General features: G+C 33.8%; 1 protein-coding gene across 13 annotated transcripts in view; it reads right to left on the reverse strand.

Annotated features, from left to right (window-relative positions):
• The window catches only part of MYCBP2 (MYC binding protein 2), a 178,670-nt gene that overhangs the window by 68,521 nt on the left and 94,315 nt on the right, over window positions 1-15,834 (reverse strand). For 10 of the 13 annotated variants that reach the window (XM_039714660.1, XM_039714665.1, XM_039714661.1 and 7 more), the window contains 11 exons: window positions 14,478-14,669; window positions 13,243-13,449; window positions 12,368-12,499; window positions 11,656-11,834; window positions 8,933-9,075; window positions 8,058-8,158; window positions 6,714-6,932; window positions 5,422-5,647; window positions 5,054-5,172; window positions 3,691-3,778; window positions 601-653 (listed from right to left, as the gene is read on the reverse strand). In XM_039714660.1, coding sequence (XP_039570594.1) covers window positions 601-653; window positions 3,691-3,778; window positions 5,054-5,172; window positions 5,422-5,647; window positions 6,714-6,932; window positions 8,058-8,158; window positions 8,933-9,075; window positions 11,656-11,834; window positions 12,368-12,499; window positions 13,243-13,449; window positions 14,478-14,669 — 1,659 coding nt within the window. The remainder of the gene's footprint in view (window positions 1-600; window positions 654-3,690; window positions 3,779-5,053; window positions 5,173-5,421; window positions 5,648-6,713; window positions 6,933-8,057; window positions 8,159-8,932; window positions 9,076-11,655; window positions 11,835-12,367; window positions 12,500-13,242; window positions 13,450-14,477; window positions 14,670-15,834) is intronic. The other 3 variants (XM_039714668.1, XM_039714656.1, XM_039714662.1) reach the window with 1 other exon arrangement.

The raw sequence follows: 15,834 nt of genomic DNA on the forward strand, positions 1-15,834 counted from the left end.
ATGTGACACAATTGGTAAAAAACATTTTGAGCATTTAAAACCCTTCAAGAAGAATAACTTCACCCTGATAAAAGCTTTAAAAAAAGCCATCTCAGTCTATTAAATGATATATTATGACAAAACACGTTAAATGATTTTGAGTTGAGGGAGATTCAGCATTAAATCCCATTGTACTCAACAAAAGGCCATCAAGTAAAGCAGAACAACTGCAATCCTATTATTATTTGGGACTTGATTAACATCACTGCTCAGCTGAAAAAGTGATTTTATTTCTCTAATTACAAAGACATGTAAAAGACTGATTTTGGTACCATTCAAAGCTTGCCAAATACTGCAATTTCAGCCAAACAGGTATTTTTAAATACTTGGTCATCTAATGTTTATGTGACATTGCATGTATTTTTTCCAAGCAGATTCAGTATAAAAAATTGTTTCATTTAAATACTAAAATTCTGTATGATTTTCTTAAACTGTTAAATAATAAGCTGGATTCCATTATATGACAAAAGCCTTACAAAGCCTTATTTTCTTCTGTAGCAGTCAGTTTCAATGCAATTTTGTGCTTAAGTGCATTGCAATGGATAAAAAGCTGCAGCATACCTGTAAGGCAGCCTCTTCAAGTATCTCAAGATCCTCTTCAAACTCACTACCTGCTGGAAAAATGTAACAGTTATATCATCTACATATCACAGAATATGAGATTCAATTCTGTTTTGTGAATTTATATTACAAATTTATATTGTGTAATTTATATTACAAATTTCAAGTCTGCATAATTACAGAATACGAGATTCAATTCTGTTTTGTGAAGCATTTTATATTACAAATTTCAAGTCTGCATAATGATGTATCATACTGTTCAATCAACAGCTGAAATATTTTCAAATAACATAGCAAACATGCAGTATTGTGTAGTTCAGTGCACACACAAATGAACAGTGTAAGTTACACAGAAGAACAAAAATTTGGTGCTTATCTTTTTATCTCCAAGGCACAATGTATGGTAAGTCTTTGGATGTGACTAGATACTTTCAGAAAGACTTTGAGAGGTCAAGGTGGTTTATGGGAAGTAGTATCTCTCAGTATGTAACAGCTGCTTCCTTTTAAGAACTTACCTTTGTAACTCTCATAATTTCATATATTATGATTCTTCCTAAAACACAAAGCTCAAATACATACTATTACACAGTATTTCTTTTTCACAAATCCAACTCCAAAGTCTGATTCCAGGATGACCAGAACTGCCAAACACAGTCTTTTAACAGAGGAGTGAAACAAATAAGGCTACCATATTCCTTCTGTCTTGTAAAACCATGTCAGGCAGTTCTACTCATCAGAAGAAAGAGGAATAAGAAAATCAAGTTCCAAGGCAATTTTTAAAATTCAAAGAAATAAAGACATCTAAAAATTGCCCTAAGAAATAAACTACTACCAGAACTGATACAATTAAGAATGTAATAATACAAAAATACATAAACCAATTTCGCACCACTGTTTAAGTCAGATCTTGGTCATAGACCAGATCTCTCTTGGAAAGAGAGATATCTTAAATATACATCTTGGACTGGCAAGAAGGAAAAACAACCATTTGAACATGGTAATCTGAACAGTATTTGGGTATAACTCTCAAAGATACTTTTCCTAACATGTGAAGAAATCACTTCCTGGTCCATCTTCCTTCAGAGCAAAATAGGCTTAACCTTGTTGGATCCTTCAAACACTTTTATTCCTAATATTTCTAGAGGAATACACCCACAAACATTTGACTACTTGCACATGGAATATATCCACTACAACAAACTACTTTACTAGAAAGTAAAACTGTAGACATTATAACAAAGTATGAAAAGTCTACTGAAAAGGGCCTTCCTGTCTGTGTGCATTACAAGAAAGTCTTCTATATGATTACTGATTCTATTATTCTATGTAGGTTTTTCTTAAGGGACACTCTTCCACAAGTAAGGTAACAGGGCTCTGCAGTTAGAAATCACAGTATTAAAGAAGTATTTCTTTATATGCAGCAAAATTCTTTTCTGTGCAGCAAAAAAAGACGCATAAACTAGGATGCAGAAATGAAAAAAAAAGTCTGATACTAAGGTATTTAAATGTTGCTCTAAAAAACCACAACTTAACCACTTTTTCTGCCACAGTGTTTTTGAGACGCCAGGCAAAACACCCAAAGCAAAATTACACACAACTGAAAACCATTTCAAAAGGTTGCACAGTAGTTTCCATTTGCAAATACTACCACTGTTGACTATAATTCCCTAGTTTTGTTTACTCAGAGAGTCTAGTAGTCTTGGAGAGAAACAATACACTTATATAGCACAAGCACTGTAATCTTACCAGCAACATTAACAGAGCTGGTTGTAGTTCTTGAGTTGATTTTAGATACAGTCATACAAATCAACTGCCATTAGATCAGTCATCAGAAAACTCCTTAGAGGCAATGCACCTATCCCTCCTGTCTTGCAGATCATCCACAACCACTTTTGTATGCAGCTGCATAGGTAACCTGACTGCATATTTTATTTCACATTTCTATGGGATAGCATAAAGTCAATCTATAATGTTACCCATCCTATTTTAGGCACTTTAACAGAACAAACATAAAAAGCTTCCAAGAGAGAAGTACAAAGTATTGCAAAATATGGGAGATTAAGGATTTCAATCTTTTTGTTGTTGCACAGAAGTCAACAAAACTAAGGAGCTTGAGGAATAAGAGAGGAGGGCACTATTTAACCTGAAGAATTGCCTGTACTTTGGAGAGTGAAATACACATCTACTAGTACAATTGAGGTGCCTCCTTACAACATAAAGTAAGAAATTTGTAAACAATCCAAATACACAAGCAAAATACTGGATTAAAAATACAAAGAAGGTTGTGTGATTATAACTCCACACTGTTCAGTGCTCTCCTTCTCATTAATCCACGCTTCCACTGTAATAGTATGTGAGCTTTGATTTGTGCTCCTAAATTAAAAGGATCAGAGAGATATCCTATTATAAATTATGAGCCTGTTTTTCCTATTTGCTGATGCTATTTAAGAGAAATTATATTACTCATAATACAGCTGCATCATTAGAAGTTCTACTATCATCTCCAGATCCATTAATTTCCACAAATTCACTTTTCCTTACATTGTAAATTGCAACTGGGTTACCATAAACCTCTATTTGCAGCATCTGCTGTAAAAGTATGAGATTTCTTTTCTAATTGTAAAAAAAAAAAAAATTACAGTAGAAATATTTTAGCTATAAGATCTACAAACGAAATGGTCACTTTCTACTTTAAAACAGTAATTTTAAGATTTGGAATTCAATACCACAGGTATTTTTTCATACAGAGAGGTGTGAAGTGTGGGGACAAAAACCAGTGAAAGAGAAATACATAGATGATACCTGAACATTTATGAAGTACCATGAGGAAACTGGGATACAGTTCATACAGTCATACACTACCTGTGGATGGGGTGAGTTCATTCAAATTCAAATGACTAGGTCTCCCTCCTCCCCATATACACACAAAGAGAAAAAGGTAAGCAGAAAATACTGCCAGCTTTGTTTGATTAGTTCAGTTTGAAGACTCCATTTTGTATTATCATCTCTAATTAAAAGCAACATCAAGATTTGAATGTACTGTTAATTCAGAAACATGGAAAATGATGAAAAAATGAAGTATGCTCTTACCAATGGGAAGCGCTAAATCTTTCTTCATCAAAGCTGCTGCACATGATCCTCCTAAATTTGCCAGTTCTTTCTCCAGCTGAATAATACCCTTCAAATTAAAGAAAAATTAAAACAAGTGTCTTAGAAAATAGGACAATAAATACATTTTCCTGACAATGTTTTATATGAAGAAATACTGTATGTCCCAGATTGAAGCTTCTCAGCAATGTATTTCTTGTCCTACAGCTACTGCCATGTTTTGCTGTGACACAGGACAGCATACCAAAATTTTTAGAATAAAAAGGTATGTTTGAAAACAATTACTTATAACTATTCTTTAGATGATAGACTTAAGCTATTGGCTACCATGTTTTAGCACTAAGCATACAAAATATGCCAGCAGCTTTGTTTGTAAATGCTTTAAAGAAAAAGAATGACATACGAATCTATATGTGTATTTTTGAATAGAAGTAACTTTTGCTTAAGGGAACACAGACTAATTATATCTATCTGTAGGAATTATAAATCTTATTCTGCTGAAAGCCAGTGTGACCACCATAGATGATAATCTTACAGTATGTGTTCTTATCTGATATGTCAAGATATTCCAAAGAACTTGACATTCTGAAAATCTGAAGACATGATTTAGCTTGAGCAAAATCCAGGAATAAGATGAGGTAAATCTTCTGTGAGGGTTGTAATGTAAGCAAGATGCAGACCTTGCGAAATCCACATGAAGCAACAGGGCCAAAGACTCCCAGGACAAGGGAAGACTTATTTTTCTGGATGTAGTGTAAAACATATTAAGTGTTTTCAGTAATCTCTTAAAGTAAGCCAAAAGAAAGAACTGGGTCACGGATATGAAGAAATCTGATCTTCCTTTGCAATAAACAGTGGTGGAAATGACTCATGTCCTTAAAGGTAAAATGAGGAGACCACTGGGTAAAACCTGAGGTAGCCTAAATGCACACAGTATTTCCAAGGAGTCAGAGTTCTGGTGTTAAGTGAGCACTGGAAAATAATGCAAGTATGTCATTCAATAGGCAGTGACAATAAAAAGCCCCACACCTTTGGATCTCTGATGCAAGAGTAGGCAAGAATTTCAGGAAATCTTATATCCCACTGACATACCAGATAAAAACACACTATATTTTTGCAGAGTGCCACAAATCACACAAAAGCCACTTCAATAGTATCCCGATTAAAGAATTCCAAATTAATAATGCCCTTAACAAAAAAATGTTATTACTTTTATACATTAATCTAAAAATATTTTGCTAATGTCTCTTAGCCATAAGTTGAAATACGAATTTTTTTACCCTCAAGATATTTATTAGCTGATTTATTAGGTGAAACAATTATAACTATTCACTTTTTCCCTTACCTCATCACTTCCTGGACTAAATTCATATCCAATTGCATAACATTTGAAACCATAAAAACAAGCTTTTTCATCTTTCACATAGTCTGATGCAGTCTCCAGAGAAAAAAGTGCTTCATTCCCTTAGAGAAGTAAAAGGATAAATTAAATTAATAATATATTCCTCCTCTTTTTGTGTTTCTTTTATGTAAGTATATATGAAACCCAGCCTTTATATCTAAAATGTGAATTAAAACCATGGGAAAAACAAGCAGACCAATACTTCAAGCAAGAAGCCTACTACAGATATAATTAACTTGCCAGCTGGGATAAAGACACTTCTTTAACTTTGTTTGCCACTACTAGTAATTACGTCAGTATCTATGTATTACCTGGCAATACCAACACCATGGTAGGCCATCCTGAAGATCCAGAGAACTTTTTCAGTTCTATCCATGAATTAAGGTTCTCATGAACAGAGGTATGCTTTGGTCCAAATCCCAGGCTCTGTGCAATTCTGACAGGAATTAGTAAACGAAGGACATCCTCTGACTGAGCGGTGCCACACTGAGTGTCAAACTCTATTGTTATCCACCTGACACATTCAGGAAAAGTCACCTAAAACAAAACAATAGGTTAATTATGACCAAGCTTTTGGGGTTATTGGGGTTTTTTTTACATTCACTTCTTCATTTCCATTTGGCCTTAACTCAGATTTAGTCTAAAGAAGTGATTTAAGTAAATCTCCAAAATTGTTTTGCCATTCTTTTAATTAACATTAACCTAATTTATTCCTTGCAATTTATGTACAACTGAAATTCTTTGCACTTTACTCAATTAGAATCCTGTGTTATAACTTAATATTCTGTTTAAGTATTTGCACTGGCACCACTTGTGATTGCTTTTAAGATTTCTGCACAGGTTCATTAAAAAAACAACTACAGACCACTGTGCACATTGAACTCTCAGATACCTTTTTCAAACGCAAGCTTCATGTTTTGTGCAATCCCAGAGAAGTACAGAGCAGCTGAATCCCACTCGTGAATGTAGTTTGCAGTAAAACAGCATATAGCTACAGAAATTCAAATTAAGTTACTACTAAACCCAAGGCTTTAGACATGCTCCATAAACTTTTAGGACAGATGTAACCACTATTGCAACAAGATGATCATATAGTAGCTACATTTTCTGCAGTGGATGTCTTGCTGTCTCACAGGACAAGCACTGGATAGTAGAATAATTTATGTCCTGTTCAGGCTCTTGATTACAGGTTTGCTACTTCTGGATGTCAATTTGACTAGAACTGACTTTATGTATTCTTACAAAACATTGTTTAAGCATTAGGTAAGAAAATCTGATATGTGATTATATACTCTATATGTAAAGACTTTGAACTTCTACAACATCTACAGTTAGAGCAAAGAAACTCTGTATGACAGCAGAAAAATCTAAGACTGCGCAAATTTAGGGATTTAGAGCAGATACCTGAATTAGGGGGTTATTTTCCACTACACTTGATATAGAGTTTTTTCCAAAAAGCAGTACAGCAATAATATAATGTCTTCTATATCAGACAATATTAATTATCATCCACGGCAACAATTTTTCAGATAGCAAATTCTGACTAAGAAAACTCGTGTAAAGCTTTTAAGCAGCAGCATGTGCACTTAGAAATGGTGCTCACCTTATAGTGTGTAACAGAGGCAGGTTTGTAGGGGTGCTCACTTTCTACAACAGCATAGTGATTGGAGGTAGTACAAGCTGAAAGCCCTTGCTCTGGCTGGTTTCCAGTGGTGCTGTCTGTAGACTGGTTTGGGTTAAAAGCTGGAGGGGCGTATTTCTGATTCAGAACTGCCACAGAAGGAAGCAGCTGTTGTACCAGGCCAAAGACCTCAACAGCAACCTGTAATGTAACACCACATGTGTTATTACAAAGTCTTATAACTTGGTGAAAACAATACTCTAATACTTCCATTTCTCTTCAGTGGTTGTTTGAACATTCTCAGAATATCACTAATAACAATCCATTCAATCATTTTGCAATTCTGCATCTTCACAATCCTAACAGAAAAAGCACCAGTACATTAATCTCCTCTTGGAGACTTGCCAAAGCTGAAACAAGAATCTGTATATAACTGTGACATCCTTTCCCTAAAATAGCTTCTACTAAAACCTTGAACATTATCAAACGGTAAGCACAGGTTCACAGAAAGTAAATACAAAAGCCAAAATCCAGTTATACTCTATAACCATATTAGTATTTCTTTTAATATTAATATTATGTTTCTTGTAATCTTCACTGCATTTTCTAAGCAGATGAACACTTCTACAGAAAAACACTTGGTTGTTTCAAATCTCAGTTCCATGAAGAAACAAGGTAACTAAAATCTGACACTTTCATTACATGTCTGCTAGATTTTAAGTGGTTAGTTCTATTTCCTCCCCCTTTAAAAAAAAGTCAGAAAACATCTTAGAGCTCATGAAAAAGCAATAAAAGGTAATAGTGTATACTAGCTAAGGATTATTGACATTTATAGATCTAATAACAGATCTCAAGAGTGTCACAGACACATGCAAGAAATGCCATGGCACCGGAAAGAAATGTTTTATTTATAACTGATATCTTTCAAACTCTAAATTTGACAGAAATTATCTTAATGAGTAAATGCTTCTGCTCTTTACTGTAAAAATAAGATTTATATAACATAAAAAAAACATTTCATCCCCCCAATGTTCATCAATGAGTTGTAAATTACATTCTTCTCATTCCTTACCTTTTCCTACTACTAAAGCCTCTCAAATTTCTCTGCTTCCTTAAGGTATTTTTGTTATCATGCTTTCAAGTCAAGTTAAAAAAGGTCATTACATGTTTTTTAAATTCCTGACTCATGCAAAATTCATGACGCATCAAATATAAACCACTAATTCACAGAATAATAAGAAATCAAGATGGTCAAATTTTCATGGTAAACCTTTTCCTTGCATAACATTCATACATTTCTTCAGTAATTTCTCTTGAGGAGCATACCTTGGGAATAGCTGCTGCTACTGGTCCTATGTAGGCTATGATGAGTGGAAGCAGCATTGAAAACAGACTGGAAGAGCTGAGTAATTCTGGAATGTCTTCAGCTAAATAAAGACAATTAGAATAGAGGCATTATTAATAAACATGCTGTTTTTCAAAGCACATCTTATTTTTCTGGTTTGCCCCTTGTAAGTTAAACTTCTATTTCCCAGACTATTTTTACTTCAAATTGTTTTCATTATTTAGGCACTGTGGAATTCTAAGTCTGCCAAGTCCACCCAAGATAAATATATCATTATATATAGTTCTCTGTTGGAAAATTACCTTATCTTAGAGCACTGTTTTATTGCATTCTTTGCCATTTGTGAAGCTGTGTTAATATTTTCTACAGTATAAAAGTTAGCACAACAGTCCTCCCAGACCTTCCAAACTAGTTTTATAGCACTATGCAATATTCTGGACAATATGGCTACAATAGCTGATATGTACATTTCTCACAAAGGGATATTTAAGTGCTTATACATTAATTACATTAACCAGTCCTACTGATTACAACCTTTGTGCAAAACACTGAGCAAATTTGCAACTAACCTGCCATAAAACATCTTTAGGAAATAAAGAATCTTACCGGCTTTAATATGATACTTGGTAAATTGGTGAGCAAATTTATTCGAAGTATATGACTGTGCTATCACAAGCATAACTCAATGACATAAAAGTTACTTACAGTTTGATACCTACAGGATAAAAGGTTAGAAAAATATTCTTTGGAAAGCAAAAGAGAAACATCACAGCTCTTGTATTCAGGTGATATTGTACTATGGCTGGCTAGGAAAGTAAAAGTTTTGAAAAGTAAAGTAAATTTTCTCAAGCCTTACCATCTACAGCAAGAGCTCTGTGCAACAAGTCTTTGGCTGCTCGTACAACAGCACTCACGACAGAAAGAGCCCTGCTACAGTTTTTGTCCTCTTCATTAGCTTTGTTCAACAGCTGTGACTGCAGATCACCATCATACTCACTCCTGGATAGTGGATTAAGTTAAAGTTAGTTCACAAATATGAAATTACATTAAAGAAAATGACTAATTTTTGGCATAGAATAAGCAAAACAATTTTTGATAAAGCAATAAAAAACCACAAAGAAACCATGGAGGATATTTTGGAGAAAATATCTCACTGTTAGTCCTTTGCAAGAACTTTGTTTGGCAAAAAGCATAAAAAGCATTTTTCTGCAATGTTTATTTTCTCTAGATGCCTTTTAAAATACAGAATTAATTGCTATGCTCTTCCAAAGATAGTTCCCTGTCATGGTAAAAAAAGAGCAACGGTAAATGCTTCACAGAAACAAATAAAACTTTGTTAATGGATATTTCTACATTTTTGTAAGAGACAAAGATTCTCCCTTCTTATTTCAAAGATCAATTATGACTTTGAAATACAGTCTTGGGCTTACCCTTAACAAACAGTTCTTTATTTTACATCCACTCTGTATGTCAAATTAGGCTTTCCTAAACAACCATTTCAATAAGGTTTGATTTGCTTTTCCAAAGCTATCAAATGACAATTACAAACTAATTCAAGCTTTCAATATGATAGTGATTAAGCCTTGGCATAAAGAAATAAAATCATTTAGTCAACATGTAAAACGAAATCTGCTATTCTCTTTTGGATATCTTGTGTTTGTCCAGTGTGCTATTTTAGGACTAGCACCTCAGAACGTTAAGAAATTTTACTTTGAGCAGTTCAGGGAACAAGGATATCTCTCCTTCTCTGTCATGTGAATCAATCACTCTTACAAAAAGATTGTTTTTCCAAAGTGTCCTAGAATTGTAGCTTTGCTGTCAGCCTCAAGCCTTTTTCATTTGAATTTTTTAGCTATTGATGTAGGTGCAATTCAACTGAGTAATTTTCCAACAAATCCTTCCCCTCCAAAACTTTTCTGCCCTTACCAAAAGTGTGTTAACTTCTGTATATGGCCTTTCTTTGCATATGCCTAAGAAACATTTCTATTGATATCTGAGCATCCTCCAAACAAAATGAAGTGTGACTTTTACAAGCTGCTCTATAATAGATGACTGAACATTTGTTTCTTTGCTGTAAGCAAATCAAAACTTCAAATCATTATATATCAAACAGTGAGTCCTCACACTAAGTCCATAACCATAATAATGCAATAGATAAATTTATCTTGTCCATGCAAACTACAAAGACATTGTGATTACAGAACAGCAGCTGCAATTTTTTTCAACACGATTTATTCTGTAACAGTTCCAACTTGTACCACTAGGCTTTCGAAAGCCTCTTTGAATTTTATCAGCTGAAACAAAAAAAAACAGACTGCTCTGATCTGAAGACAGGACTTTGTTGGGGGGATTATTCATATGTTAATTTATTATTTTTAGAATGCCTTGAAGTTTCCATTACTGAAATTATGTTCTTTGCTTTTCTGAAATCAAAGAAATTGTTATTTCTCTGTAATTTTCTCTTTTGGCCGTATAAAAGCAGACAATCTAGGAGTAAAAAATAGATGTTTTCCATGTCTTTCTTTCATCCTTTTTACATAATGACACTTTCCAATTATAATACTTTATAATGAAGTCCAAGTTTCCAGGATACTACATCAATTAAAGTATCATGATCTGCACCAGTGCAATTCCATTGTTTATTAAGCAATTACTGTTTTTACTGACAAGCTGGATCTTTGAGCACAATCTCATGTTTTAAGGTAGTTTAGAACTATACTATATCTTCAAATATAGCATTACTATAATTTAGCTGGCCACTTTATTTCTTCATATTTTCCTTTCTTTAAAACCTTCTTACGAGCAACATATTCATGTGCTTGTTAGTCTAAAATACATCAGTTGGTGTAATATTACTTTTTCATATCTTCTACATCTTTTATTATGTAGGCACTTCTCACACAATCAAAGATAAAAGTAAATTACTATTCATGGATCATTTTACTCCTTCCATCTTCTGTTAATCAGCCTTGTATTGCCAGTTTGAAAATCTTGTCCTTATACAAATCAGGGTAAGCACCTCAAACACAAAAGCAATGCTTTCTGTAAAAGCATTACCACAAGTGAATTCCTACTGTCATCCTGAAAGGCTGAAGTAAAGCTCCCCTGCAAGGACCGTCAGGTGTTTCAGCTAATTTCTTCAGGCAATTGCAATTTCTCTTTTTACGCCTTTCACCTCTAAGTAAGAGAGGAGTTCCTATATAAATATACCTTGCTTCACTACCCGATGCAATTATTTTTGAAAACTGAAGAACTGAATAAATTGGAGAGATAAACATGCTAGTGAGTAATTTCTCAGCTATCTCCTATGGTATAGAAAAAATTAAAATAGTGTATCTAAATACGAGTTCCTCATATTTAGAGCTTTAAGGCAGTAAACAATGGACCTCGTAAGAAGTCAACCATCACGTTATTTGTCAAATAAGAAAAATCCAGAACCTAAAACAAGACTGGAAGAGGCATCACAAACACACTCTGGATGGATTTATTTCTACCACTTCTTAAAAACAGATGTAGCATGATAGCACTGTGATGGTTTCATCCACTTTACTTAGAAATGAATCATTACAACACACAAACCTGTAATAAAGGATCTGTGGGATTTGTCCTCGTGTTTGGTTGGTGCCATTACTGCTCAGACTGCACGTACTGAATGTAAAGGTTACACCATCGGGACACTGAACCGTGGTCATTCCACCATCTCCATTGGCAGTCCGGCTTCCGTAATTCCTCAAACGAACTGCGTACTTCACATTTTCCTTGGAAAGAAGAGCAAAAATAGGTTGCAATATAAAGCAAGTACCTAATGGCTTCATGGTATATGAAACTTATTATTTTACATTAACACTGGCGAGTCTGAAAACTCCTTCAAAGCACTCTACAAATGAAATTAAACAAAGAAGATCCAGCATTTAACAAGAATCAGAGCTGTTCTATGTTCCCAAACTATGGACCACAACAAATTACTACTAATTACTTTAAGAGCAAGCAGGCAGCCAAGAAAATTAAATATCAAGTTGCATAAAAAAAGTTGCACTTTCAAAAATATTCTAAAATTACTAAGCATCTACAATCTATCTTATGCAATTACAAAAACTGGGATCTAATTTCTTCTAGCTGACGGGATTCGGAGCTTTTAATTTATAGCTTGAAACCAAGACTTTATGAAGCACATGTCAAGATCAATTTGTGAATGTGCATCCAAAAACCCAAACAATTTACACTGACAATTTCAGTTTTGTTATCTAAAGAAGTTGTATGAAACCTACAGATGTGCTTTTATTTTATTTACCTTCAGTGGCACAACTTTGTCAAGTCTGATTTCAGCTATGTCACTAGGAGAATCATCTGTGGTGTAAGTTCCTTTAACCAATTCTAAAGATGTCCATCTATGAGAATGAGTTGCATCTCCAGTATGATCACTCTGATTCAAAGAAACAAAGTAATTTTAATACATTTATAACATAAATATATGACACACGCAATTGTACAACTTATGTTTCATTGCATAAATTTTTACACATAGCATTACAAACAAAAAGATGAAAACGTGTTCAGAGTCAACAGTAAAGCCCTTCCCCTAAAGAGGAAATTACTGATCAGAGAGGTTAATTTCCCATAGTAACCTATGCTTGTCCTTTGGAAGAGATCAGAATCATCAGTTATACTGAACAACTTGTATGTAAAAGAACAGCAGTTTTGCTTAATTACAAGAAGCCGCAACACAGTTTTATACTGCTTCTAAGAGAGTACATCAACAGCACCTGAAACATCTGTAGGTCTGAACATGTTGGTAGGTTATTATCCTTTTCTTCAATTTTTGGTTATAACCTCATTTCTTAATTTTATTCATGGTTTACAGAGAGGTAACTGGTACTAATTTATATTTAGCTCCAGGAAGTGAAAAGTCCCTGATACTTCAAATATTCCTTGTAATACAGGAAGAGTTCATGACAATAACCAAGATAAGGACCCTATTAGATATCATATGAAGCTTGTAGTAACACAAAAATCTTCACCACAAGCAAAAAAACCCTACTACTAGCACACTGTTTTACTGGTAGCCTAGACTGAATATGATTATGAAAATATCACATTGCAAAACATACTTGTAAAAACCTCTGAGGTTACTTTTGTTCAAATTGTTTTCCCAAAAGTAGTACTTACATCATCAACTAATACTTCCAACTCATACTCATGAATTCCTCCTCCACCATAAACAGAAAATCCTACTACAACTACACCAGGTTTGTCAACAGAGAAACATATGGCATCAGGGGATCCATTCCCAGTATTCCAGCTTCTTCCCTGACTTGTTTTAGTAAATCTGTTTGGAGTGGATTTGACAGAATGGAGAGAATTCAGCCCATCAACCTGTAGAAAGTTAAATACAATTGTCAGAAAATATACACTGCTAAATTGTAGACAACTTTTAATAAAGCAAAGTGAATGATCAGATTTTTCAACTGGGTAAATTTTAAAAGTCAACTCTCAAACCACAAAAGATGCCACTATTTAGCTTTCTGGTTAATATTGACTAAAAAGAAAAAATAAAGTATTTCTGATAATTAGAAATTAACTAGGAATAATCAGAAATCCAACTCAGTTTTTAAAGTATTTAAATAATATTTTGTAGATGAATTAGCAAAAAATACAGATTATCTGTACTAAAAGGAAGGTTAGGTAAAGGTAAGGTATTTCTACCTTAGGTACAGACAAGATTATGAGAGGGCAGAAGCAATTTTTACATAATGGCAAAAACACCTTGAATCAAGACGTTATTAGAAATTAACTAGGAATAATCAGAAATCCAACTCAGTTTTTAAAGTATTTAAATAATATTTTGTAGATGAATTAGCAAAAAATACAGATTACGGTTAGGTATTTCTGCCTTTGGTAAAGGTAAGGTATTTCTACCTTAGGTACAGACAAGATTATGAGAGGGCAGAAGCAATTTTTACATAATGGCAAAAACACCTTGAATCAAGACGTTACCAAAAACTTGATTCTTTCTGTGAGAAAAGTCTGTTGATAGCACAGAGACAGTGCTATCAACATTGAAAAATACTTTTCTGTCACTTAATGAAGTTATAGCCTTTTGAAAGAATTGTATATCTACACAAATACGCAGGCAAAAAGCGAAGTACTCAAAAAATGTACCTTTTTAAAAACAATCTGCACTATTCTTCAGCACTAATGAAGTAGCCAATTATCAACAGTATTTCTCTAATACAGTAAATATATGCTTTTAAATCTATGCAAAACATCTGCACTACTCAAAACAGAGAATTCCAGAATCTATGGAAGATCTGCACACCTATAAAATACCCATCCAGCCTCTATCACATCTGTAGTATGTTTGGCCTGAAAGATTTCTGAAAATTATTTTAGAGCAGCTTTACCTCAGATCCTAATGCTGATGCTGTAAGCTCACTCACAATACTAGCAAGCAACCCACAGGTATTAGAAACTAGATGTGAAGAGAAAAGTTCATTTTCTCTTCTAAGGCTGTTGCGTACTGGTAAAACAACAATGACCAACATCTTTTCCAGCACTTCCCGAAAGCTTGTCATCCCTGAAACATTTTCTTCACTCTGTAGTGTGAACAAAGACAAATGACAAATAATAACAACGGTTATTAAAAAACTGAAACACGAACATATTCTAAGTATTAGGTAATTGATATATCTTTGACTTCATGAAAATAAGAAATGTCTAGAGGGTGGAAAAAAAATGGTTATTAAAAAACTGAAACACGAACTTTTACATATTCTAAGTATTAGGTAATTGATATTTCTGTGACTTCATGAAAATAAGAAATGTCTAGAGGGTGGAAAAAAATTAAAATTCTCAAAGCTCTCGTAGTATGTATTCCTTTGTCAAAAGAACAGATTGATGTCCTTAATTTCCTGTATGAATTAGTGACAAGTCTTTTATTGCATTGGAAAGACGCAGATGTCCTTCCCAGGGGATGTCTCTTCTTTATATACTATATAGCCATAAAACCAATGGGCTTTAAAAGCATACATCAAAACAAAGCGTGTATATAGCTACCTTGGAAACTGTTCAGGTAATTTTCTTCTGCAGTGTCTAAACAAGAAACTTGGAAGCTTTATTGTTTTGGTGTTAGCAAAAAGAATCTTCTATGTAAAGAAGTAAGACAAAACCACTGGTGGCATGATTATAAACACAGTTTTTTTCTTTGCTGAAGACTATGAAACAAATCTAAGCTTAGGCATCTATTGTGTCTTCTGCCTAGCAGTGACATCCACTGATTTTGACAAGAACAATATAATCAGCTCAACAGATCAAAATCCAAGGTTTATCTTTCTCACCTTTTTGTATGCCAAAAAAAAAAAAATCCAAGTAGCGAACAAATATGGAAGACAATCAGGCAAAGCAAACCTGTACAGAACACTTTTCCATCTTTTACAGTTAGGAGGCTGCTGTATCCAAGACACTAATATTATATTTGCATTTAGTAGTGCCTGGTAGCTTTTTCCTCCATTATTTGTATAGGTGCTTTCCAAGTTCATGAAAGCTTTCGGCACAATAAAGGCCTAGAGGAGTATGTCCCCTAGCTTAACTGTGTATTTTATGAAGACTAGGAAACTTCTGACCTTATCTTTTGCTCTAAATTTCTGGTAATGGTAGATTCTACAATTATCCTTTATTTACCTTTCTTGCATAACCCATAATTTCATACCCCTGTTGTCACCTAAATTGAAGAATACTGTTGAGTAGTCCCATTTTCATGAT

Source organism: Passer montanus, unplaced genomic scaffold, assembly GCF_014805655.1.
Source record: "Passer montanus isolate IOZ18808 unplaced genomic scaffold, ASM1480565v1 scaffold30, whole genome shotgun sequence".
Taxonomy (NCBI): Eukaryota; Metazoa; Chordata; class Aves; order Passeriformes; family Passeridae; genus Passer; species Passer montanus.